Source organism: Antechinus flavipes, chromosome 5, assembly GCF_016432865.1.
Source record: "Antechinus flavipes isolate AdamAnt ecotype Samford, QLD, Australia chromosome 5, AdamAnt_v2, whole genome shotgun sequence".
In the NCBI taxonomy this organism is placed as follows: Eukaryota; Metazoa; Chordata; class Mammalia; order Dasyuromorphia; family Dasyuridae; genus Antechinus; species Antechinus flavipes.
In genome coordinates, this window is record NC_067402.1 from 286,777,608 (window position 1) to 286,801,679 (window position 24,072).

The 24,072-nt window shown below is 48.1% G+C and overlaps 2 protein-coding genes and 1 long non-coding RNA gene across 4 annotated transcripts in view; 1 reads left to right on the forward strand and 2 right to left on the reverse strand.

The window, feature by feature from the left end:
• FAM227A (family with sequence similarity 227 member A) overlaps positions 1 to 4,702 on the reverse strand; it is a 30,398-nt gene extending 25,696 nt beyond the window's left edge. The window contains exons 1-5 of the mRNA XM_051961968.1: positions 4,184 to 4,702; positions 3,190 to 3,224; positions 2,621 to 2,761; positions 2,137 to 2,289; positions 1,546 to 1,643 (exon numbers count right to left, since the gene is read on the reverse strand). Of these exons, the coding sequence (XP_051817928.1) occupies positions 1,546 to 1,643; positions 2,137 to 2,281 (243 nt within the window). The 5' untranslated portion in view covers positions 2,282 to 2,289; positions 2,621 to 2,761; positions 3,190 to 3,224; positions 4,184 to 4,702. The remainder of the gene's footprint in view (positions 1 to 1,545; positions 1,644 to 2,136; positions 2,290 to 2,620; positions 2,762 to 3,189; positions 3,225 to 4,183) is intronic.
• Positions 4,703 to 5,334: 632 nt separating this feature from the next.
• Positions 5,335 to 21,285, forward strand: LOC127538281 (protein chibby homolog 1-like). Of its 2 annotated transcripts, none has more exons than XM_051961977.1 (6): positions 5,335 to 5,426; positions 7,413 to 7,520; positions 19,503 to 19,608; positions 19,686 to 19,804; positions 20,280 to 20,383; positions 20,803 to 21,285. In XM_051961977.1, exons 2-5 carry the CDS (start codon positions 7,443 to 7,445, stop codon positions 20,358 to 20,360), a joined length of 384 nt encoding a protein of 127 aa, XP_051817937.1. In that variant the 5' UTR covers positions 5,335 to 5,426; positions 7,413 to 7,442; the 3' UTR covers positions 20,361 to 20,383; positions 20,803 to 21,285. The 2 variants fall into 2 exon arrangements, with proteins under 2 accessions (XP_051817937.1, XP_051817936.1); XM_051961976.1 differs by having other exon boundaries at positions 5,337 to 5,426; positions 20,948 to 21,285.
• On the reverse strand, positions 20,870 to 23,978 carry LOC127538282 (uncharacterized). The gene is made up of 2 exons (XR_007947713.1): positions 23,577 to 23,978; positions 20,870 to 21,134 (listed from the first exon to the last, which is right to left on the reverse strand). It is a non-coding gene; the product is annotated as an uncharacterized LOC127538282 (long non-coding RNA).
• Positions 23,979 to 24,072: the final 94 nt, after the last annotated feature.

Consider the following 24,072-nt stretch of genomic DNA (forward strand, 5'->3'; position numbering starts at 1 on the left):
GAAAAATATTGGGGTAGCTAGTTGGTGCAGCGGATAGAGTACCAGCCCTGATATCAAGAGGATTGATCAAATCTGGTCTCAGACACTTAACACTTCCTAGCTGTGTGATCTTGGGCAAGTCACTTAATTCCAACTGCCTTAGCAAAAAAAAAAAAAAAATGTATAATAAACAAACAAATTTCTGGGAAAATTGGAAAGCAGTTTAGCAGAAATTAGGCTTAGACCAACACATTTACCACACTCCCCAACACACCTTACTACTAAACACCCCCCCCAAAAAAAACTGATCATCTACCTTTTACAGCTATAAGAAATGTATTTTTTAATTTTTTAAAATTTTATTTTTTAAATAATAGTTTTATTTTTCAAAACACATACAATGATAGTTTTCAACATTCACCCTTGCAAAACCTTGTGTTCCAAATGTTTCTCCTTCCCTCTCTCCCCCACCCCCTCCTTCCAGACAGCAAGCAATCCAATAGTTTAAATAGACACAATTCTTCTAAACACATTCCCACATTGACCATGCTGTGCAAGGAAAATCAGATCAAAAGGAGGGAAAAGAGAAAGGGAAAAAACCCCCACAAACAACAAAGGTGAAAATATCATGCTGCGATCCACCTTCAGTCTTTATAGACCTAAGGGATATATTCCTAATCAATGAAGAGACGGGCATTTTTAAAAGATAAAATAGATCACTCGGATTACTTGAAACTGAAAAGCTTCCACACAGAAGCGAATGGTCAATGCCTTCTGGGCCGCCCTCTGAGCAGCTGATCCCTGCCCCTGCCCTCCGCTCTGTGCTCCAGGGCGGCCTCCACGTTGGGCCCCTCCTCAGTCCGATCAGGCCCCTCTCTTCCCTTTCATCAGTCAGCAGATTTACTTATGCAGGAAGGGGACGGTACAATGAGTACAAGGAACCAGGAGCCGGCAGCACCGCCGGCCTTGGCCAACATCGAGCCCTCTCGAGCATCCTCCCGAGGCCCTTTCCCAGGAGAGAGCCAAGGGACGCGACTGATGAGCCTGCCCCCTGCCCCCTGCCCCCAGCGCACGTGCCCACGGGGGGGAAGGGGAAGGGCAAGGACGACTCTCGCCTGTTACCAACCGTTAAAGACCCCCTTCCTCACTGAACCCTTCCCTCCTCTGCCTCCCCGCACGGGCGTCTCGCCCGCTCCTTGGACCGCAGCTCGGCCCAGGTCTGCGGGAGCCTCGCTCTGCCACCTGAGGTCCACCCAGCCGAGATCGGAAGGGCTCATCACTGAGACCCGGCACACTGAGACTCCAGCAGCCACAGGGAACTCCAAGCGGAACAAAGTCCCTCCACGGGGACGAATCTTCTACAACTCATCTTATTCAAGGACTGCTCAGAACCCCCCGAGGTTTGGGCAACCAGTGGGGTCGCATGGCCTGCATGTCAGAGGGAGAACTTGCTAGGAGGCCATGCTGGCCCTGAGGCCCGAAGGGCACGGCTACTCCAAAGGGAGGCTCTCACAAGCTGCCCCCTCCAACCTGCCCCCCCCACCCCCCGCCGGGCCCTGCCCTCACCAGGATCTTGCTGTGAATGCTGGTTTTGTGGAGTCGCGTCTTCAGGTCTATCTGGGCGATCTTTTTGTTCACCTTGCCCACGGAGCCCACGAAGCACACTGACACACGGCTGTTAAAGAGCCTCTTGGCACCGGACAGAGCTGGCCCCCTCAGCCTAATGCCCCCGCCTCATTCTGCAGATGAGGAAACAGGCCCTCCCCCTGCCTGTCCCCAGCTCAGGCCATCCCGAGGGAGCCTCACCCTCCCCTGCCCTCTGCCACCTCCGCAGAGAACAAAGCAGAGAAGCAGGGTCCAGTCTGACTGGAGAAAGCCAAGGGAGGGCTGCCAGCCAGGGGTCCCCAGGGGCGCCATGGCAGCCCCAAGCTCAGCATGCGAGGAGGGGCAGTGGGGGGGGGGTAACACTGGCAGGGCCCCCATCTCATGAGATGGGCAGGGGAGCGGTTCTCAGGAGGTGGCGACCCCCGCCTCCCCAGGCTGAGCATGTGCCCACCACCTGGGCCGCCAGTCCCTGGTTCCTTCCCATTCCAAGAAGCTCGGAGGGGGAGGAGGGCCCAGGTGTGGGGTCTGGCTGGCGACGCCACTGGAAGATACGGGGCGGGTTCTGCTTCATGTAAGCCTTCTGTTCCTCATGCAGCTTCTGCCTCTCCATGGACGACGTCGACAGGTGATCGTCCAGCGGGATCATGGGGATGGCATTGAAGTTGATGGTCTCCATCACTCCGCTGGGGAGCGGCATCTTTGATCCTGCACGTCAGGCACAAAGTCTCCGTGAAGATGGAACAGCCAGAGCCCCACCCCCATCCGCAGACGGGAGGCACAGGGGAGGTGGGCCACCCGGGGAAAGCAGGTGGGAACGCGCACCCGAGCAGGGCTCTGGGCCCGCATGTCACCCCTGGCGCAGCCGGAGGCCTGGGGGCAAGGCCTCTGCAGAAATGCCCCCCTGCCCAGGGGCTGAGGCGCCAGGCGCCCTGAGAAATCACCGCCAGCCTCGGCAGCTAAGAGTGCCTCCTCTGCGCTGGGCGCCCGCTGATCCTCAGAGGGGCCCCAGCCTGGGCCAGCCTCCCATCGGACTGACCTGGCGATGGGTCTCCCCTCTCAGGCCGGGGTCAGTTGTGGGGAGTCGAGGTTCTGCGGCTTCACGCACAGGGGACGTCCACCGACAGATACGGGGACTCGCTCGGGAGAGCCCAGCACGAGGTGCTGTTTGTTCCTCCACCTGGGAAAAGAGCCAGGAGGCACAGACTTGGGGCCCAGAGCCGACTTGGCGGCCCTAGACAAGCCCCTCTAGCCCCGAGCCTCTGTCTTCTAATCTGTTTAACGGGAACGTGAGGCCAGAAGATGGCTAAGATTCCTTCAAGTTCAGAAAATCTGAAAAAGGTGGCAGGTGACAAGCAGCGAGACATGAGAATGATTACTTGTCCCCTCCCCAGCCCCTGGCTCTAACGCAGTGAGGCTTCCTTTGCAGAAAACAATTGGATTTGGAGTCGGAAGTAAATCTGAATTCCCTGCTAGGCTATTTATCACTGGGGGACCCGAGAGAAATTACATCAGCTCCTACAGCTTTACTTTCGTCATCTGTGAAATGGAGCAATTGGAACAGATCGTATAGAGCAAGGCTTTTAACCTTTTCTGGGAATGGTCTACCTGGGGAAGTCTGTGCAGCCCTTCTCAGAATCATGCTTTTGATGCAGAGGAGTAGAAAAGAAATCAATGGTCAGGGGGATCCAAGATGTAATTGTTCTCCCACCCAAGTTCCCGAGCCCCCTGATCCAGACAGGCAGTCTGCTCTCCATTCTCAGGCTGGGAGAATCTGTCCATTGGCCACCTGCAGACCACCCCCCCAAGGGACCATTGGTACCCGGAGATGCACCAGCCCTGATCACGGCACCTCCCCACGCTTCCTGATTTTTGTCATGCAATAAACTGAGAATGAGGAGGTAGGGATGGTACTGAAACAACAGCACAAATTAAAAATTGACAATCCCATAAAATCACTCTCATCATATTTATATGAAAATAAACAAAACAAGGTGATTTAAGAAAACTGGGCATGTCAGGATGCAGTGGCTTCATTTCTCAGGAGCAGCAGAGGGGGCCCTGCTCTTTCTACCATTCTCCATCACTCCTTGGCTGTCTCCTGCTCATCTTTCATCACGGTCACTTCAGATTTGTGTTTCCTGACGGCAGCGAGTGGGCTAACCTGCGGCCCCGGCCCAATTCTGCAGCTGGCAGCAGCGCACGGCCGGCTGCCCAGGAGCAAACTTGTTCCATCTGGGCTCAGGCAACAGAGAAGCCTATCCTTGTTACTCTCCTGCTTGTGTTCATTGCTCATTCATTCATTCTACAGGCAGACCTACTTTGTGCTGACCCAGGCTAGCCTGTAGGAATACAGACATGCAAAAGGAAGGGTTCCTGCCTTTGTCAACAAGCATGGGCTTCCCCTAGACTGGCACTGACTAGTCCTCCTGCCCTAGCCCAGGGTCACAGCCCCGGGGGGACAATCAGTGCAGGAAGGGGAGCTCCAAAGGCCAGACTGGTATACAGTAAGTGCATAATAAATGCCCATTCCCATGCCCTTCTCCCCCACAATCTCTAGTTCCCCAAGCCAGACTGACTACTCCTGGACACGTATTCTCACTTGAGCTCCAGACTTTGTGCACCTTCAAACCCCAGGCAACTAACACTGAGGAAGCAGCTACTGTGTGCAGGGCAAGGAGCTGAGGCTGGAGACAAAGCCCCAGCCACATCACTGCCTATTGGTCAGTGAGTCCTTATAAAGGGCCTACTGTGAGCCCCTCTCCGGGGGGAATAAGCATGTATTGAGCGCCTACTGAGTGTCAGGCACCTTGGGTGCCCATAACGGAAGGCCAGTGAGGACGAGGGACTTGCAGCTAAGGAGTGGCGTAGGATTTGAATTCAGTTCCTCCTGGGGGCTCCGCGCCACCGAGAGGCCGGATATAATGCGTGGGCCCATGACGTTCTCGCCATGGGGGCGAAGGCGCGGAGGCAGGAGATGGAGCGGCTGAGGTTGGGCCCTGACCCAGCCCAGACTACTAAGCTCCCCCAGGCCGCAGGTCCACGCGCCATAAAATGGAGGAAAAGAAGTCGGGGAGGGGAGATGATCGTAAAGCGCGGCGCTGTCGTGAAAGGCGGGCAGCGCGTGCCTTTACCTAAGCGGGGCGGCTCCCTGCCTCAAGCCTCTCACGCCGGGGATCCCTCGGGTGTGTGGCGGGCCCAGCTCTGCACGACCCACAGAGCGTCCCCTTCGACACCCAGAAGGACGCCCTGGGGTGGAGAGATGGGGCCCCATTGCGGTGGGACCGCCGAGACGGACGTCCATCATGGCTCCGGCCTACTGTGCGTTCTTACGTTCCCAAGGCGACCCCGCTGTTGGCCCTTCGCGGCCCCCGTAGTGCGCCCGAGCACGCGGCTGCCGGAGCCTCGCGATTCCCCAAGGAAAGCAGCATTCCTTCGTGTGTGCACGCACGTGCGCGCGCAAGCCCGGCTTGGAACGCCGCGACGCCGTTACTATGGCGACCGCAGGGGCGCGTCTTCCTTCAGGATCCACTATTGTTGGCATGGGGACGAGCCCAATGGGCGTAGGGGGCAGAGGGGAACAGATGACATTTTCTCGTTTTCCTGTTTATATCGGGGAGCTTATCCGAGTTGACCTCCTAGTTGTGTTCCCATGTTGGAAGAATCCGACGGCAGTTCGAAGATATACGTCGTCTCTCCGACAAACTTTCACTTTTCCAGCAATCGGCCCTTCCCTCCCTGCTCCCAGAAAGTGGTAGAACCCGAGGGGGGGGCGCGCAAGCGCAGCCGGTGGGCTATTGGTCTGCTGGATTTGGGGCCCAAAGGGCACCAGCAGAACATCACAGGTAAGGGAGTCTTTCCTTCTTCCCAGCAGTCAGTTCTTTAAGAGCAGGGTTGTTCTTGGCTGGGCACCCCCAACACCCACAATAACAAGTGCTTAGTACTTGCATTCTAAATGACCGGCTGGGTTGTATATATGAAGTGGGTAGAGCGGTGGTTCTGGAGTCGGAGAGATCTGAGTTCAAATTCAGCCTCCAACACTCCCGAGCTGAGTAACGCTGGGCAAGTCACTTTCCCCTGCCTCAGTTTCCTTGTCTGTAACATGGGAATAATATCAGCTGCCTCCCGAAGTTGTTATAGCATTTCCCGCGGTGCCTAGCCTTAGGCTCTATATAGTGTTGTAGGCATCTGTGCTGTCTCCCCTCCGTAGAAGGGGCGCTTCTGGAAGCCCGCCTGCGTGGATGGGGGTTCCCGGTGTTAGGAGCAGAGCAAGCGCTTGCTGAATACTTGGTTTAGCTCAGGGCTGCTTGATAACAGACTTATTGGTGCCTTCAGCTGGAGGAGGGCTCTCCCGTCTCTCTCCACCACAGCCTTCCTTGGGGTTAGGAGCACGGGTTTTCTGGCCCCAGGAGCCACTTCAGAGAGCCCCAGTGAGTGGCGAGAGCAACACTTGGGATCTGAATCCTCCCTTAGCCCCTTCCTGAGGCTGAGCCTCAGTTTCCTCATCTCTAACTTGGACTTGATGCTTTCTGAGGTCCCTCGAGGTGTAAAGCTGGGATGATCTCCTCCAGAAGGGTTCCCATGACCTCCCCTGCCTTCTCCAGGGGGTCCCTCCATCTATCTGGTCAGGGCTTCCATTGCCTTTCTGTCCCTGCCCAGCACAGGGCCCTCCTTGCATGTTGTAGGCCCGGGAGGAAGGGTTCTAGATGTGCTGATCAGTGACACACAACACACTGCGGTCACTGATGGCACAGGCTGTAGAGGGGCCTTTGAGGTTGTTTGGACCATAGCGACAACCCAGTGGTAAGTGAGGTCATTCTCATAAGTGGGAGTTCTGGGTCCCCCCATGCCTCCGGAACCTTGAGAAGCTTTTCTCAGGTTATTGGCAGCTTGATGCCCAGTTAGAAGGTTATGGTTCAGTGGGTCCAGGCAGAGTTGGGGACAATTCCTTCCTCATGTCCATTTCTACTCAAGTGTCCTGGTAGCATTTGCCAGGGGCACCATAGAGAATAGAGTCAGTATTATTACCGGTAATTAAAACAGATGGATTGGAGAAACCGGGACAGGAAGGGACGTGGACAGTGAGCCCGGCTTCCCAGCTGAGGCATGTTGGGCAGGGCTGCTCCAGGGGCTGCTTTACATCCACTTGCCTGCTGAATGTGGGGGAAATATCCGATCCTATGGATGTCAAGCCCAGCTGCTCACTCCCTGTAAAGCAAGGCAACCTTTCGGGGCTTCAATTTCCTCATCTGTAAAATGAACTGCCTTCTGACTTTCAATCCTTCTGGCCTTTGCACTGGCCTTGGCTGCCTCAGGAGCACTTAGGTGGCAGAGTGGTTAAAGTACCAGCTCTGGAGTCAGGAAGACCTGAATTCAAATCTAGCTTCAGACATGTAACACTCACGTGTGTGATCCTTGACGAGTCATTTAACTCCAATTTCCTTGCAAAAGAAAAAGAATAAAAAAAGATGAAAGCCTTTTAAGTACAGGCAAGTGACAGACTTAAGCCTGTTCTTCTTCTCAGTGCCCTTTCCTGTATCATGTGCAAACGTACCTCAGAAAATGCAGCGATGTGCTAAGCTGTTCCCATCTCTAGGTTGGCGTACCTGTCCTGAGAGTCTGCTGTTGGGGAATAGAGATAATTATTGAGGGAAGACCATTTAGCCTTGTGTCTTTTGTAGACCAGGACAGGAGTCAGTAAGAGAGAAAAATGCCTCTCATGATAAGAGAAGTGGCAGCCAGGGGCTCTGGGCCATGCGTCCTTGTGACCCCTGCCCCATGACAGAAGCCACCCATAGTCATCACTTATCTTCTCACTGTTTTTTTCTCAGCTCTAGGAGGAGGTGGAGCTTTACTGGGAGATGCCTCTCTTCAGAAATAAGTTCAGTCCCAAGAAGACGCCTCCTCGGAAGTCAGCCTCTCTCTCCAATCTGCACTTTGTGAGTGAGCCCTGACTAGAGTAGGAGGAGTGACTATAAAGGCATAGAGCAGGGTGCTTCCAGGCGGGCCCAGGAGAGCTTAGGAAGCCACCTCCTAATAAGGAGACCCTTGTGCTGAGGCCTCTTTTGAAGGGCACTAACTTTAGAACCTATTTGTCATATCAAAAAATTTTCCTCATTGCTGCATAGTCACATAATTTTTAAAAAGAAAATAAAACCAGTATCTTTACCCTATTCTATCACTGAACTCTGTTCCCCAGACTTGGGACTAACGGTTTTTGACAGTTTCAAAAAATCCAACTCATTTTAGGGGATAGGAGCAAGATTCGCCATGATAGCAGATCTCACGAACAGCATATTCTAGGACCAGGATGTGTTTCAAAAAATGGTGGGAGCTGTAGGCAGCTTCACCGGGACAATTACTGGAGCCCACTCCCAACCCCCAGGGGGGATAACATGCATTTGCTTATCAGTCTCACTGCAGGGATAGAGACAGAAGCCTGGGACTTCATTGGTGGAGGTGCCAGGCAGCATGCTGTGGGCAGCCTGTGGTCTCGGTTACCTCAGGTAAACTGCCCAGCTTACTGAGCCCAGATATATGAGAAACAGAACTTGCTGGCTTTGAGGCTGGTTTCCCATGAACCACTATACATCCTATGAAAAAAATCAGTCGCAGAATTATAATCCTGCTTGGTAGAAATGCTTCCAATAATCCTTAATGTGCTTTGGACCCCTTAATAGTTGATGAAAAAGAAAGTTGTATTTTTTCATTTAAAAAGCATTTATTTTCTCTCCCTCCAAGGGAGAAAAAGAAAAAAAAAGTTCTTGTCACAAACTACCTGGTCAAGACAAGCCAGTTCTTGCACACACCATGTTCAAGCTGGAACATTGGAAGGGGGGGGGGGGTCGGTCCCTACAGGTTCAGGAATTGGGCAGTGGGCTTCTTCCTGCTTACTCCATTCCTCAGTGTTCTGAAGTGTGAAATCAGTTCTCACCCATTAAGTTTGGAGAAGAAAAAGACCAGAATGAGGAGGAAGCATTGTTAGGACAATGGTCATGTCAGCCAGTGAAGGGTGGGAAGCAGAGCAGACTTACCCCCAAGTCACTTCTTATCAGGGGTAGGGTCGGTGATTCCAGATCTCCAGATGCAGAATCGAGTGTCCCATCTGCCTCTTCCCCAGCCTCCAACTGCCTCCAAGACAACAGCACAAGGCAACTACAAATTAACTTGTTTATTTTACTTAAACTACATCTTTAGAGAAGTACCAATATCATGTCAATCAAATTATAGGATCTCATCTTTGGCAGAGATCTCTGAGGTCAAATAGTCCAACCTCTTCTCAAACTGGAATTTCTCTACAACATTGCCAGAAAATAGCCTTCAGGGCCACAGGAGAGCAAGAGGTGGCTATAGTGCCATGGTGTATACAGCAGAACGCCAGGCCTGGGGTCAGGAGGAGCCAAGTTCAAATCCGGCCTAGCTGTGGGACTCTGGTCAGATCCTCAAAGCTCTCTCTATCATAATTTCTTCATCTCTAGAATAATAGTAGCCCTTAATTCTCAGGATTATTGTGAGGATTTTAGATTATGGTAAAGCTTCAGCCACAGAAAGCCTAACTCTTAATTTATTGCCTTCCAAGGTCACCCATTCTGTTTTTCCAACATAAGGAAGTTCTCCAGAACCTATCCTGTTAGAGTCCAGCTCCAGTGAAAACCGAGAGTGTGAACTTGAATTGAATATCTACGAGGCCAGGCGGAAAGATTTACTTTGCAATTTTTCATCTCTTAATCTGAGAGCCAGAGTTTATATACTCTTTAAGCTAATGTTGCATTAATATCAGCCACCTCCTGGTGGTGCTATATCCATATGAATAGACCATACTTCCGACATTTCAGTTTGACCTTAACTAGCATTAACAAGGTATCTATCATAACAGGGTTATAAATGACAGTAACTACTGATAACAAGATATCTCTCATAACAGACTTATTAATAGCAGTAAGTATCGGTAACAAAGTAATTGTCAAAACAGAGTTGTAGATAGTGTAGTCGTGGTGCCTTGTTCCTGTCACATGCATTCTCCATCAAGATTATCTTAAATTTATATCAATGTCTTTGATTCATTGTTAAGGGAGGTGATGAACTAAAGCTTTGAATTGTTCGCCCTTACAGAGAGCAGGTCTCAGTAATACCTGAACCAGACTCTTCCTGTATGGGGACTATTCAATATCTTTATTGGCCCTCTATATCTCCCCCTTTTTTATTCGGAAGATGAAGTCTATGAACTTCAGTTTCCATAGTTGACAGTGATGAGAAAACATACTGGAAAACACAAGAGGCTAAGCCAATGAGTATACGAATGATATGCAAGAACAACAAAATACAAAAGCATAGAGATATCAGATTATTTACAGGATTTATCTTTTTCAACCACTCAAATACTTGGTTTGCTACGCTATTGGGATCAATTCCAGGGGCACGAGTTGTGCCATGTTTTTTGGCAAAGCAGCTAACTGAGATATATTCAAAGTGAGGTTGGAATTATCTATAGCTCCATTTATTCTGTTCCTTATTTGAAGCCATGTCACATTTTTGGTATTATTGTCCCGTCTATATGGAGTTACACATACATAAGTGAATGTATAATCACATTAGTTGTAATCAAGTTTCCAAATTGCTTACATAACCCCTAACTATATTACTGTTCCATTAAATTTAATTCTTGTTTTAGCTCATTGTATTAATTTGTTTTTCAGAGCTTATGATACATTTATTACTAATTGATCTGCAAATTGGGCAGTCTGAATAGATTCTGTCCAGAGATGTAGCTTCGGCAAGTGAAGTAATAATTGCCATAGCTGCTAGAATTCCAGCAATGAGTAATCCAACAAATCACCTTTTTCTATTTCTATTGTTTTCTAATTTTCTTTTAACATTTTTTCTTTTAACCTGCTGATGGCCTCCAATTGTAACTAATCTTAGTATACACCATCGCATAGTATGGCTGTTCAATAAGAACCATAGGTAGTGATTGGATTAAAACGCATTTGTAATATGTGATAATATATCCTGCTGACACATTCATGATTTGGATTCCAGAGTCATTTCTTAAAATATTATCTATAGGTAGAAATATCTGTATATAGTTTAAGCATGTCCATTCGGTATATTTCTTCAGGGCCTGAAATATCATGGAATCCCATATCTGAGATGTGAAAATCTGTTCCATCCTAAGTCCCAAATACATTGTAACAGGGGACCTATCCAGACCCTGGATAATTTGGGGTCCATTCACCAACCAATTCCAGTTCCTCTCCAAATAATGGGGCCCAAAGTCCTCTGGGAGCAGAGGCAATATCTCATCTTCTGAAACTACTTCTTGCTGAGAATGGGCATAGAGCTGAGTCACCTACAGGGTCCCATTCTTTTTTTGGAGGAAGTGATAAGCTGGAACTGATTGAAGTGTCTAATGGTTGATTCAGCTCCTTTAAGCTAGTAAGTGCAGCTGTAACTGACCAAAATCTAGAATAAAAAAAGAAATCTAATTAATAGAGGCTAAAATAATCTGAGATAGAAAGACAAGCCCACAAGGACTGCTGTAAGTTCTACAGAGGCTGATGTAGATTGACCAACTTTAAACATAAAGAAATACATTTGTTTAACAGGACATACACATTTAACATACAAATGTTAAAGATGTTTCCGTTTTAATTTCAATAATAAAATAACAGCTCTTATAATCAATCATGTTAATTGTTACATTATTTTTGAAACCTTTAAAGACCTTATTTCATATAGACGTAAACATCTAGTAATAGATAGATGATGAGGCCAAATACTCATTCATTAAATTATTTAAGATATAATGACCAGATATTTTCAGATTGAAAACAAGACATTATGTAATTGAATTGTGTTTGTGGCTTCTATTGACCCATGTGTTCTGATTATAGAAATTTGCTACAGGAGTAAAATACAGAGGTATGATTATAAAAACTGATTCTTCAAGACTCGGCCCGGGAGCATATACATGACAGGATAAAGCATCCTTAGCTCAGTTTGATATCTGATTATAACAGTTACACCTTATAGCCGGATTCAGGAATAATCAAATGGGTTCTTATTCAAGGAGACACAACTGGGGAAATGAGTGAGAAGGATCCCACCTTGAACGGAGGCCAAGGTTGTCCTCCCAACTCTTTGTCTAAATACAGAACTTCACCTATAACAATTCAAGATCACATTTCTCTGAGCAGTTTATGATATTTTTCTCAAGGGGTGAGTTACTGACTTAATGGTCAGGCAGTCAGATTCAAAACTCAAAAGAATATCAGTTACAGTCCCAAGAGATTTTATCTCTAATAGCAAATTCTACTAATCGCAGTTTAGGGCTAAATAAATTATTTTTTAAATGTTTACCAGAACTTATACATACAGATTTTGTTTAACTTATTTTATATATGCCTTGCCGAGGGTCACACAGCTAGGAAGTGTTAAGTGTCTTAGGTCACATTTGAACTCGGGTGCTCCTGACTTCAAGGCTAGGGCACTATCCACTGCGCCACCTAGCTGCCCTGATACCTTCATACTTGAAGGCAAACTGATAAGACTTTCTTGCTCCTCTCTCTTGTTCCACACACAGTAATTATCAGTTTTAGGTTTAAACATGGTAAGTCCAAATAACTTAATAATTTTAGATTTTTCCTAAGTAACAGCCAAATAGTCTTAGCTTTAATTTTCTCACAATGGTGAAAATATCTAATTCTCTAAATTACATTTATGAAATATAATAAAACAGGATTAACAAGGCTAAATAAACCTTCCACCTTCTTTTAGTTATTAAATTTATTCTGTACCCAAGATGTTGAGCTTTGGAAGTTCTCAGGGAGTATTTCCGTTCCCTTAAATAATTTTCCTTTTGTTTTAGGGAGAAAAAAGACAATTTTTTAAAAATTGTGATAGAAAAGATTTTTAAATTGACAACTTTTAATTATGCGATTTCCTAAATTCTAATTAAATTTTCCAGACAAGCTGAATTGTCATTTAGTTATTTAGCAAATCACACAAATCATTTCTCTCTTGCGAGCCAGGAAAGGGTTGAAGTATCAATTTTTCATGACTGGGCCCTCAGAAGATTGACTCTTAAAAAGCAGAGTATTTGTTGCTAGAGTTTTTAAAGTAGCATTGAACTGTTTTTCTGTTTTCCTACAGTTTCTAAACTCTTAAATCTTTTGTAAATACAGTTAGTGCAAATAGATCCCAATTTACAAATCCCTTTAGGCTTGAATTAGAGTTCTTTTAAAACTGCTTTTACTATCATCTCAAATAACAAATTTCACTGAATTATATGTATATTTTTTCTCTCTTCCTCACCCTTTGTCCTTATATCCCTGCTGTAGTGAGAAAATGAGGGAAGAGGGAAGAAAGAGAAAGAGACTCTTTCCTCTTTGCACTATCCTTCTAGTCCTGGTGAAGGCCTTTAGTTGAATTTGTTTAATTTACACACACAAATTATTTATCTCAACATTGGCACCATAGGGCACATCTAAAAACCCATATAAAGTTATCTAATATGAAGCAATGGTATCCAATAAAGCAATTGACATTCATACAGCATTGGTTTATGCTAAGCACTTTTGTACAAAAATCACGTGATCTTCACAAAAACAATCATTATTATTTCTCTTTACAAATCAGAAAACTGGGCAGAGATAAAATAATTTGCCATAAATTACATAGCTATACACTTCTGTAACTGAAATAGAGAATGGTGGACTTACCAAATGCAGAGGCTGACTGGCTTTCACACCTCACACTGTCATGGGTGCTGACAGGGGCACCCAGATTCTTCCCAGGCAGTTGTTGGACAGAACCCGCTGAAGGCGAGGGTAACGTGCCAGGATCTCGCTTTGGTGGTAGTTTCAAGTACCAGGGCTTAGGGAATGCTCACCATGGGGCCTGACCCCGAGGCTTTCCCCCAGCTGGGTTGGGGAGGTGTTTGGGTAAGGTTGTGTTGAATCCCCACAACTGTTGCTGCTTTCCCCATTTCTCTAAGTGAGACAGAATTTGAGTTTCCCTATTGTTCTTCAGCATTCTCTTTTCTTAATCTTATCTACAATGAAAGGGGTTAGCAAACAGAGGGATTTGGGCTATATAGATCTTGTGAGCAATCCTTATCACTGATGTGTAATCAGGACTCAGGAGCAGAGAATGCTGAGTGATCTGGGTTGTAGAAAGGGCCTGCCCTCAGTATCTTCTGGTCTGCTTTCCCAAAGGAGTAGAAGGAGATTCCAGACAAGCTAAAAGTCAAAGAGGGTCAGCAAAAAGATTTGCTATTTTCCTAGTTGTTGGTTTGGGTTTTTTCCCACTCTTGGAATGACTACTTGCCGAATTTCTTAATCATTTCGCTCAAAACTTTGAGAATTTGCTATCATTTTTGCAGTTCTATAATTTTAATTAGTTAATTTTATTTCTGTGGCCCCCAGTTTGGCCAGAATTGGGGTCCACAAGAAAAAGTCAGGCTTTTTCTCTCTTTAAAGTGGGAATCAAGGATATTGAGAACTCTTTTCAGAAAACAAAATCTAGCTCACAGAACAAACACGACAGAGACATTCTGTTCAGACACACAGACACGGACAAAAATGACATGGAAGGGGACTGTCCCATCTTTGCCAAAAGCCATACACTTGAAAAATAAAAACTACTCAGTTTATTAACATTGTGCAAACATAAACCATTCTTTTAAATATAGAAACAACGTTAAAGGAATCTCATTTAACCAGCAGAGGGACCAGAGCTAAGGCTGTTTCTATATTATACTATGTATTTACCATATAAACAGCATATTTGCTACCTGAAAAAGACATCAAAAGGTTTTTGAACAATATACAGTGCAGTAATGAGTGCATACAACTCATTCTGCTGTGTAGATTCAAATGGGGTATTAAAAACACTTAGTAGTCGTTATATAAAGAAGCCTAATTGTTTATTAGTAGCATCTCTATAAATACCATTTATTGCTTGTAGCTGATCCTCAAACTTTAAAAAAAATTTAATTTTTTAAAATTAGGATTAGAATCTCTTAAAATTTTGAATAATTTTGTCAATTCGTGTGTTCCCACATTCAAATAGTTTTATCCAATTAATGGCTCCCAACAATTTTTGATAATCATTTAGAGTAAGTTATCCCTTCAAATTTCTCTATCAAAATTGGTCCAGAATGCCTCTTTTCCTGTACTTCCAAAATCTTCACCACCCTGAATTTTTTTTTTCTTTTCCTACTTTGGAAGGTATTATTACTCACTGTGCTATCCTCCTTTTTTAAATGTCACGAGTGATATTGCAAAGAATACATATTTCCTCCAAAATCAGAATCTGCTACTCCAAGCACAGCCATAAATCCAAGCAATGACTGTGAACAGCATCCTAAAATGAGACCTAGTAAACCACAAAGAGGATCCAAGACTCCACTGGGGAGAGTACATATTCCCATATTATCAGTAATTAGGGGTGACACGGAAGTGGGGATAAAACAAGGGTAGCACTTCTTGGGGTAGTGTGCAATAAATTGTACTGTCAATAAGTCAGATTTAAGGTATTGTTTGCAGGCACTGCTTGAGGGGAGGAATAAGGGAAAATGCAGTTCCCATTGTTTGACTGGACTGGAATTGGCCCATGAGATAGTCGTTCCAATATCAGATTACCTTCCCTATCATTCTGAGAGAGATGTTCAGAAATCCAATGTCTGCCCTTCCTGCATTTTGGATTTAAAAGTCGAAGGTTTATCTGCTGAATTTTGATGAAGTGGAACCTTTGAGTATAATTTTTCCTCATATGACCCAATTATCCACCATTATAACATATAGCGTCTCTGAGAATTTGAAATGTTCTGAAATTGAGAGACCTGTCCCGATTTAGTGCAGCAACCATTACTGCAGCTTAAAAAGTAGAAGACCCAACCTTCTGACACCTTTGAATCATTTCTACTAAAGCCATTTTTGGTTTTCCCCAACTGATACTTTCTTTTTTTTTTTTTTTAATTTTAATATCTTTTTATTGATAGAACGCATGCCAGGGTAATTTTTTACAGCATTATCCCTTGCACTCACTTCTGTTCTGATTTTTCCCCTCCCTCCCTCCACCCTCTCCCCCAGATGGCAAGCAGTCCTTTACATGTTGAATAGGTTACAGTATATCCTAGATACAATATATGTTTGCAGAACCGAACAGTTCTCTTGTTGCACAGGGAGAATTGAATTCAAAAGGTATAAATAACCCGGGAAGAAAAACAAAAATGCAAGCAGTTTATATTCATTTCCCAGTGTTCTTTCTCTGGGTGTAGCTGCTTCTGTCCATCTTTGATCAATTCAGCTGATACTTTCTTAAAATCGACATGAGCATTTTCTTTTCTTTTCTTTTTTTCTTTTGCTGAGGCAATTGGGGTTAAGTGATTTGCCCAGGGTCAGTCACACAGCTAGGAAGTATTAAGTGTCTGAGAACAGATTTGAACTCAGGTCCTCCTGACTTCCGGCTCGTGCTCTATCCACAGTGTCAACTAGCTGCCCCAGCTTGAGCATTTTCAAGGGCAAATTGTTTCAATAAATTTAAGCTGCCTCCCCATGCCGATTGAAGGCCAAATTGCCATCATTGATCACTTGACAGTCAGCAAAGGTGTCATTGGGTCCTTGCACGATTTTTATATAGAATGTCCCTCTGTCCCTACTGATTGATTTTGCCCTATTCCAATTCAATGTGTACTATATTGATATCAGCTGGACAAGAATCAATCTTACAACTTATAGCTGATATCTCATTTTATATCTAATATATCTTAATGCTTGTGTTAGCCTGGTGATAAACTACTTTCACCTCTTGCTTACCTTCTTTTTCTTTAATTGTCGAGCTCACTCTCCCGCTGGGTCATTCAAGTGCCTGTTCTAGGCCCCGACTGTTGGGAGTCCAGCTCCAGTGAATTCCCAGTGTGTGAATCTGAATTGAATATCCATGAGGCCAGACAGAAACATTTGCTTTGCAATTTTCCTTTATTAATCGGAGGGCCAGAGTTTATATCCTCTTTAAGCTAGTGTTGTATTAACACCAGCTACCTCCAGGTGGCGTGATATATATTCCTGGGTTAACCTATCAGGGGTTCTTAAACTTTTTAAATAGGGGGCCAGTTCACTGTCCCTCAGACTGTTGGAGGGCCGGACTAGAGTAAAACAAAAACTTTGTTTTGTGGGCCTTTAAATAAAGAAACTTCATAGCCCCGGGTGAGGGGGATAATCTTCCTCAGCTGTTGCATCTGGCCCGCAGGCCGTAGTTTGAATTAAAATTATAGAGCATACTTCCACATTCAGTTTGACTTTAAGTAGCAATAAAAAGTTGTAAATAGCAATCATTATCAATAACAAGGTATTTGTCAAAACAGAGTTGTAAATAGCACAGTTGTGCTGCCTTGTTCCTGTCACATGCATTCTCCATCAAGAGCATCCTAAGTTTATCTGCAGTATATCTTTCATTCGTTGTTAGGGGAGGCAGTGAGCCAAAGTTTTGAATTGTTGGCCCTTTCAGAGAGCAGGTCCCAGTAATCCCTGAAGCGCGGACTCTTCCTGTACATGGATTTATTGAATATGACCCTGCAGTTTCCATTCCTTGTTCTTGCTTAGACTATAAGTGCACTCCCTCTTCTGGGAGTTAAGGGAGCTGGCGCCCCTTCTCAGGCCTGGAGGCCCGCCTCGTTCACCTGATCCTGGTAGATCCTGCTTCTGAGGCTCCTCCCTGTCCCATTCACCTGGGATCCAGTTCAGTGTCTTCATCCTCAGACTGTACCCACACCCCCATTGGGATCCCCAGGGCCAGAGCAGAAGAGGGCTCATCCATTTCAGTCTCACAAAGTCCCCCAGCCCATCACCGCCCCCCGAAGTGGGCTGAGGGCATCCCAGAAATGATCTTGGAGGAAAGAGAGCTCAGAAGGGAAGTGGGTGAGAGCCTTAGTGATGTCCCTGCCCTGAATGCGCCAGGGATCTGTTCTCAAGGAGCATGTGCTGGGATGGAGGAAAGCAGCACTATCCAGAACAAACATAAAAAGAATAAATGGGGGTCCCTGGCTATGGCTTTAAGAAAACCTGCCCAAGAGCAGGATGGGAACACCATGATGATCTGATGACTCCAGGATGCAGACCACCAGAGTGAGCAAGGCAGGTCGGACCAGGAAAGGAGGGCTGAGGGCGACTGCAGGGGCCTGCCCAGGCCACAGGTGGATTAGCGGTCCCGGGGGCAGCTGCTCAGGAGGCTCCCCCTTGTCTGCAGTCTCAGCCCAATAAGGCAGGAAGGAATCAGGCTCTCTCAGCAGAGCGAGGGGCCATGGCAGTGGCTTCCACAGTGGGCACAGGCCCTACCGTGCACTGCCCCCATGAGGCCTCATCTGGGACAGGGGACTTGGCGTCAGACGCGTGTCTAAGGCTCCCTGCTAAATGTCACCACCTGCATGGGACTTTCCTGATTGCTTCTCAGCTGCCAGTGCCAGCCCCTCTGAACTTACCTCCCACTTGTATTTGCATGTGTGGACGTGTCCGTACATGTGTACACGCACAAATCTGTACCAATTCTCTCCCGTGATAGAATGCGTGAAGAGCACGGACTGCTTGCTGACTCTGGCACATAATATTTATCCGAGACCAGACTGTGTTCCCAGAAAGGCAGAGCAAGATGTGGAGGAGCCCCGAAAGCATTTCTGAGGAAATTTCAACCTTAAGCAAAAATAATCTGGATTAAGATCATAGAGAGCAGTTGGTGCTTTTAAAAAAGGCCTTTTTTCTCCCATGCCAAAGGAGCCATTTAGGTTTCATTTCACCTCCCAGCTCAGCAGTGCATTTGAAATAGGATTCAATTTGCAAGATTTCGGTTTCCCCGAGAAACATATTGTAAGCAGTGACCAGTGTTTACAATTCTATATTTGGGATCTCTCTGATGCCAGTTTCTGACAGTGTGGCCAGATTTCAGTTAAAAAACCATGTGATGTTAGCATTTCCACTTTCTCTGTTATTGTTTGCTTGCATTTTTGTTTTCCTTCTCAGGTTATTTTTTGCCTTTCTAGATCTGATCTTTCTTGTGCAGCAAGATATCAGTATGAATATGAGTACATATATTGTATTTAACATATACTTTAACATATTTAACATGTATGGGACTGCTTGCCATCTAGGGGAGGGGGGGAAGGAGGGGAAAATTTGGATCAATGTTGAAAAATTACCCAATTACCCATGCACATATTTTGTAAATGCTATAAAAACAAAACAAACCATGTGACGTGCCAGTGCCCGCAGTTCAAAAGATCACAAGAACGACCGCTGCCCTCAGAGAGCTGTTCTGCTGGCGAGTGGTCACCCACCCCTCAGGAGCAGAGCATTGATGAGCCAGTGGGGCAGGAAGGGAGCCAGGGCATGGAGGCCGGGCGGAGGAAGGGGAAGAGGAGGCAAGCTGCCTGCCCCAACCCTTTAATGAGCAGAGCAAGACTCCCAGGAAGGAAAGTCTCTGTCCATGGTTGACATGGTCAGAAGGAGCTGTTACTTTGAGACTCTGGGGATGAAGGAGCGCACCTCAGTATCCTGCCCCGAGAGTGGGAGCCACGGTTCTGGGCCTGCTCACGGCTCCATGTTGTGAGGACAAAACAGTGACTTGCTCCTGAAGAGACCCAGAGCCCCATCCCAGGGTCAGGTGGCCACCCAGAGACAGAGCCCCTCTCATCTGTGGGGCACTGTCCACTCAGGCCAGCTCTCAGGCAGGGAGAGACCATTAGCCCCACTTTTCAGTGAGGAAACCAAGGCCGGCCTCACAAAGTACTGAACTGCAGAGCTCAGACTCGGACTCGCCCTTCAGGGTCACTCTGCCATGTCTGCAAGGCAGGGTCTTAACAAGCCCTCCTGAGGGGCCCGGCCTCGGGCTCAGAGCTGAGCTGCCCCTGGTCTGTTTGTTGCCCACAGTTGGACCGATCCACTCGGGAGGTCGAGCTGGGACTGGACTATGGAGCACCAACCTTGAACCTGGCTGGGCAGAGCCTCAAGTTTGAGAATGGCCAGTGGATAGCAGGTGAGAAGGCTGGGCCGCCCCCTGGGGTCCCTGCATGGGGAGAGGGGCTCTCATGGATCCTGCTCCTCTTCTCCCAGAGTCAGGTGCCTGTGGAGGCGCGGACCGCAGGGAGGCCCAGCGACTGCGCAAGAGGAATAAGCAGCTGGAAGAGGAGAACAATCTCCTGCGAGTCAAAGTGGAGATCCTGCTGGACATGGTGAGGGGCTGGGCCCGGGGCATCCTGCTGGATGTGGTGAGGGACTGGGGCTGGGCTTTTTGCTGGAGTCAAGATGCTCAGAGTTGGGGTTGCCTTGGAGGAGACAGACCTGACCCCTGCCACCTGTGGGTGTGCTATCTGGGTGGTAGGGGAGAGTGGGCCAGGTGCCCTGTACCCTGAAAGGCTAATGCCTGTCCATTGGCCCCGCCACAATCTCCCCGACCTAGTCATTGTTCCTTTGTGGAGCAGCCCCTTCCATGTGGCCCGCATCAGGTTTTGTTCCTGACATGGGCCTCAGGAGCTCAGGGGGCAGCTGCGCATCTTCAGGCTGAACAAGACATTCCCCATCGGGTGCCCTTGGCTTCCGGAGCCCCGAGAGGAGGGGCTCCTTCTGATGTCTTCATCTGCCTCCGGACGGGAGGGCCAGCTGTGCCGAGGGCCCCCGACGTCACGGTGTGTCCCACCTTCCTTCCAGCTCGCCGAGACCACGGCCGAGTCCCATCTCATGGAGAAGGAACTAGATGAACTAAAGAACATTAGCCAGAGGAGGAAGTGATGTAGAGGAGCTGAGCCCCGGGGGTCAGTACCAAGGGGTCAGGGAAGAGGGGAGGGCTGGCCCTGGTGGAGGTACTGATGGAGCATACGGGCATGCAGGACCGTCTGGGGCTGGGAAATCTTGGGGTGATGTGGCTTTTAACCTTTTCTGGGGATGGTCTAGCTGGGGAAGTTTGTGTGCCCCTTCTCAGAACATGCTTTTGATGCAGAGGATTAGAAAAGAAATCAACTGTCAAGGAGACCCAAGATGTAATTGTTCTCCCACCCAAGTTCCCGAGCACCCTAGGGGATTAGCACCCTGGTCCATTTGGGCAGTCTGCTCTCCACTCTCAGGCTGAGAGGGGCTATGTGCCCATTACCCCACCCCAGGAGGCCCCTCGTTACCCCGAGATGCACCAGCCCCGATTACAGCACCTTCCCATGCCTTCTGCCCTTTCTCTTAGGCAACAAAGTGAGAATGAGGAGGTAGGGGTGGTAGCGAAACACAGCAGCACAAATTAAAAATCGACATTCCCACAAAATCACTCAAGATATTTATATGAAAATAACAAGCAAAACAAGGTGATTGAAGAAAATTATGCATTTCAGGATCCTGTGGCTTCATTTCTCAGGACCAGCGGATGCAGTACTGGAAAGGCCTTGGGCCTGTGGGATGAGTGTCAAGTGTCACATGCTTGGGTAGGGCCACCATGGGAATCCATTCTGACTATGCAGGTGTTACAAGGATTTTGGCTTTTGGGTTTTCCATTGAGGGGCTGGAGAGCTGGCCGTAGGGCTGTCCAAAAAAATAAAGAGAGAGAAAAGCAGGGCTACTGAAGCATTTTTATTTTAAATGCACAGCAGAGAAGGCCAGAAATAACCCGAGCTTGAGCAGGCCGGCTTTCACAATAACCTGTGAGATTTATTAAATGGAGAACTGGAGCATACATTTACTTGTCTTTTTTATATAAGAAGGCGTTGATTTTATGCACTTCTAGAGACCGATTTTTAGAGACAGTTTCATCACTATCCTAGATATAAAGTAAATAAAAAGCCAACCAGAAGGGAAAGTCCAGCTTCAGGTCCAATCGCATGTTCTACTCTATGTTATGTTCTACTCTGTATACAGAAATGCCCATTTTACCTGGTGTTCTAGTTCTGAAGCTATATCTATGTGTGCATGTGTATTCACATATATATGCCACATATATATGTATATATATTCCTATATGAGGCCCAATGGGTGGTGGGCACTTGCCCAGGGCCCCCAGAATTAGCTGAAGGCAACAGCAAGGCTGACACCCCACTCTACCAGGATCATGGCCTATTGTCCCTCCTAACCAAATGCCCACCATCCCAGGGTAGCCGGGCCTTTCCTGCTGAGATGGGGTTAATACACTGAGAACTCCTGCTTCCCTCAGCATGGAGACCCCAGACCCATTGTGGACACCTGCTGAGAGGCAGTCTGTGCTCAGAGGAAGGCAATCAGAACAGGGAAGAGCCCTGAGCCAACACTCTGTGAAGATGGGCTGAAGGAGCCGTTACTGGAGAAGGGATGAGACTTGTTTCAGTGGCCCCAGGAAGCAGACCCAGGGGCCACAGTAGGATGTAGTCAGAAGCCCTTCTCCCCGCCAAGAGCTGCCTGAGAGAGCCTCAGCTTCCAACAGGGACTGGGCTCCCACCTGCTGCTCTGCTGACAGAGGCTACAAATACCCTATCACATACAGGACAGATGGGTGGGCCTGGGGATGAGTATTTGCCAGCTCTCAAAATCTGTCATTTTGGGGCAAAGCCCTGGTGGTCAGCCAGCTTGTGATGGGGCAAGACTGGCCCACCCTGGACACACAGATGTGGGAAAAGGTGCTGGGCAAGCTGCCCCTCCAGTGGCCCTGCCTTTGAGAGCCCCTATTAGAGGGAACCCCTCACAATGAAAATCTCCCCACTACAGAGATTTTCTGTAGGGAAAGTTGGGGGAGTCCCCCAACTACAGAGAGCTCCACACCACAATGAACCCCATACTAGGGGGGCTCCCACACCAGATAATACCCCACTACTGGGAGCCCCCCATTAGGAGTTGGAGGCCATGATGCAAAGACTTCCCTTGTTTCTGAACAAAGCCAATAGGCCCTTGGAGCCATTCTGCCCAAGCCCTCCCTGACAGGTGAGTTGGAGACCCTAGGAAAGGATCAGCTCCCTGGCACAATGATAGGGCCTTCCCCTTCCATCTCCCTCCTTGGGCAAACCCTGCTCATCTTTCATCACGATCGCCTCGGATTTGTATTTCCTGATGGCAGCGAGTGGGCTAACCTGCGGCCCCGGCCCAATTCTGCAGCTGGCAGCAGTGCACGGCCGGCTGCCCTGGGACAAACTTGTTCCATCTGGGCTCAGGCAACAGAGAAGCCTATCCTTGTTACTCTCCTGCTTGTGTTCATTGCTCATTCACTCACTCTTCAGGCAGACCTACTTTGTACTGACCCAGGCTAGCCCGTAGGAATACACACATGCAAAACAAAGGGGTCCCTGCCTTTGGGCAACAAGCATGGGCTTCCCCTAGGCACTGACCAATCCTCCTGCCCTAGCCCAGGGTCACAGCCCCGGGGACAATCAGTGCAGGAAGGGGATCCTGGGCGGAGCTCCGAAGGCACCAGTGACACAAACAGGAGGACATCTGTAGTGTTCTGGCCAGACTGGTATACAGTAGGTGCATAATAAATGCCCATTCCCATGCCCCACTCTCCCACAATACCTAGTACAACTGAATGACTACTGCTGGACTAGGGCACGGATTCATACTTGACCTCCCGGCTTCCTGCGCTTCAAACTCATGGGGACTAACACTGAATAAGCACCTACTGTGTGCGGGGGCAAGGGGCTGAGTCTGAAGACAAAGCCCCGCCCACATCACTGCCTATTGGTGAGTCCTTTTCAATGGCCTATTAAGTGTCAGGCACCTTGGGTCCCCACAAGGGAAGGCCACGGAGGCTGAGGGACTTGCAGCTGAGGAGTGACGTAGAATTTGAATTCAGTTCCTTCTAACGGTCCCCACCACCGTTAGAGATGTCGGCTATAACACGTATACCCATGGCGAGAGGCGAAGGCGCGGAGGCAGGAGATGGAGCGGCTGAGGTTGGGCCCCGACCCAGCCCAAACTACTAAGCTCCGCGAGGCCGCGGGGAGGGTGGGGGGTAAGTCGTAAAGCGCGGCGCTGTCGTGAAAGGCGGGCAGCGCGTGCCTTTACCTAAGCGGGGCGGCTCCCTGCCTCAAGCCTCTCACGCCCGCGATCCCTCGGGTGTGTGGCGGGCCCAGCTCTGCACGACCCACAGAGCGTCCCCTTCGACACCCAGAAGGACGCCCTGGGGTGGAGAGATGGGGCCCCATTGCGGTGGGACCGCCGAGACGGACGTCCATCGTGGCTCCGGCCTACTGTGCGTTCTTACGTTCCCAAGGCGACCCCGCTGTTGGCCCTTCGCGGCCCCCGTAGTGCGCCCGAGCACGCGGTTGCCGGAGCCTCGCGATTCCCCAAGGAAAGCAGCATTCCTTCGTGTGTGCGCGTACGTGCGCGCGCAAGCCCGGCTTGGAACGCCGCGACGCCGTTACTATGGCGACCGCAGGGGCGCGTCTTCCTTCAGGATCCACTATTGTTGGCATGGGGACGAGCCCAATGGGCGTAGGGGGCGGAGGGGAACAGATGACATTTTCCCGTTTCCTTACTCACATTGGGGAGCTTATCCGAG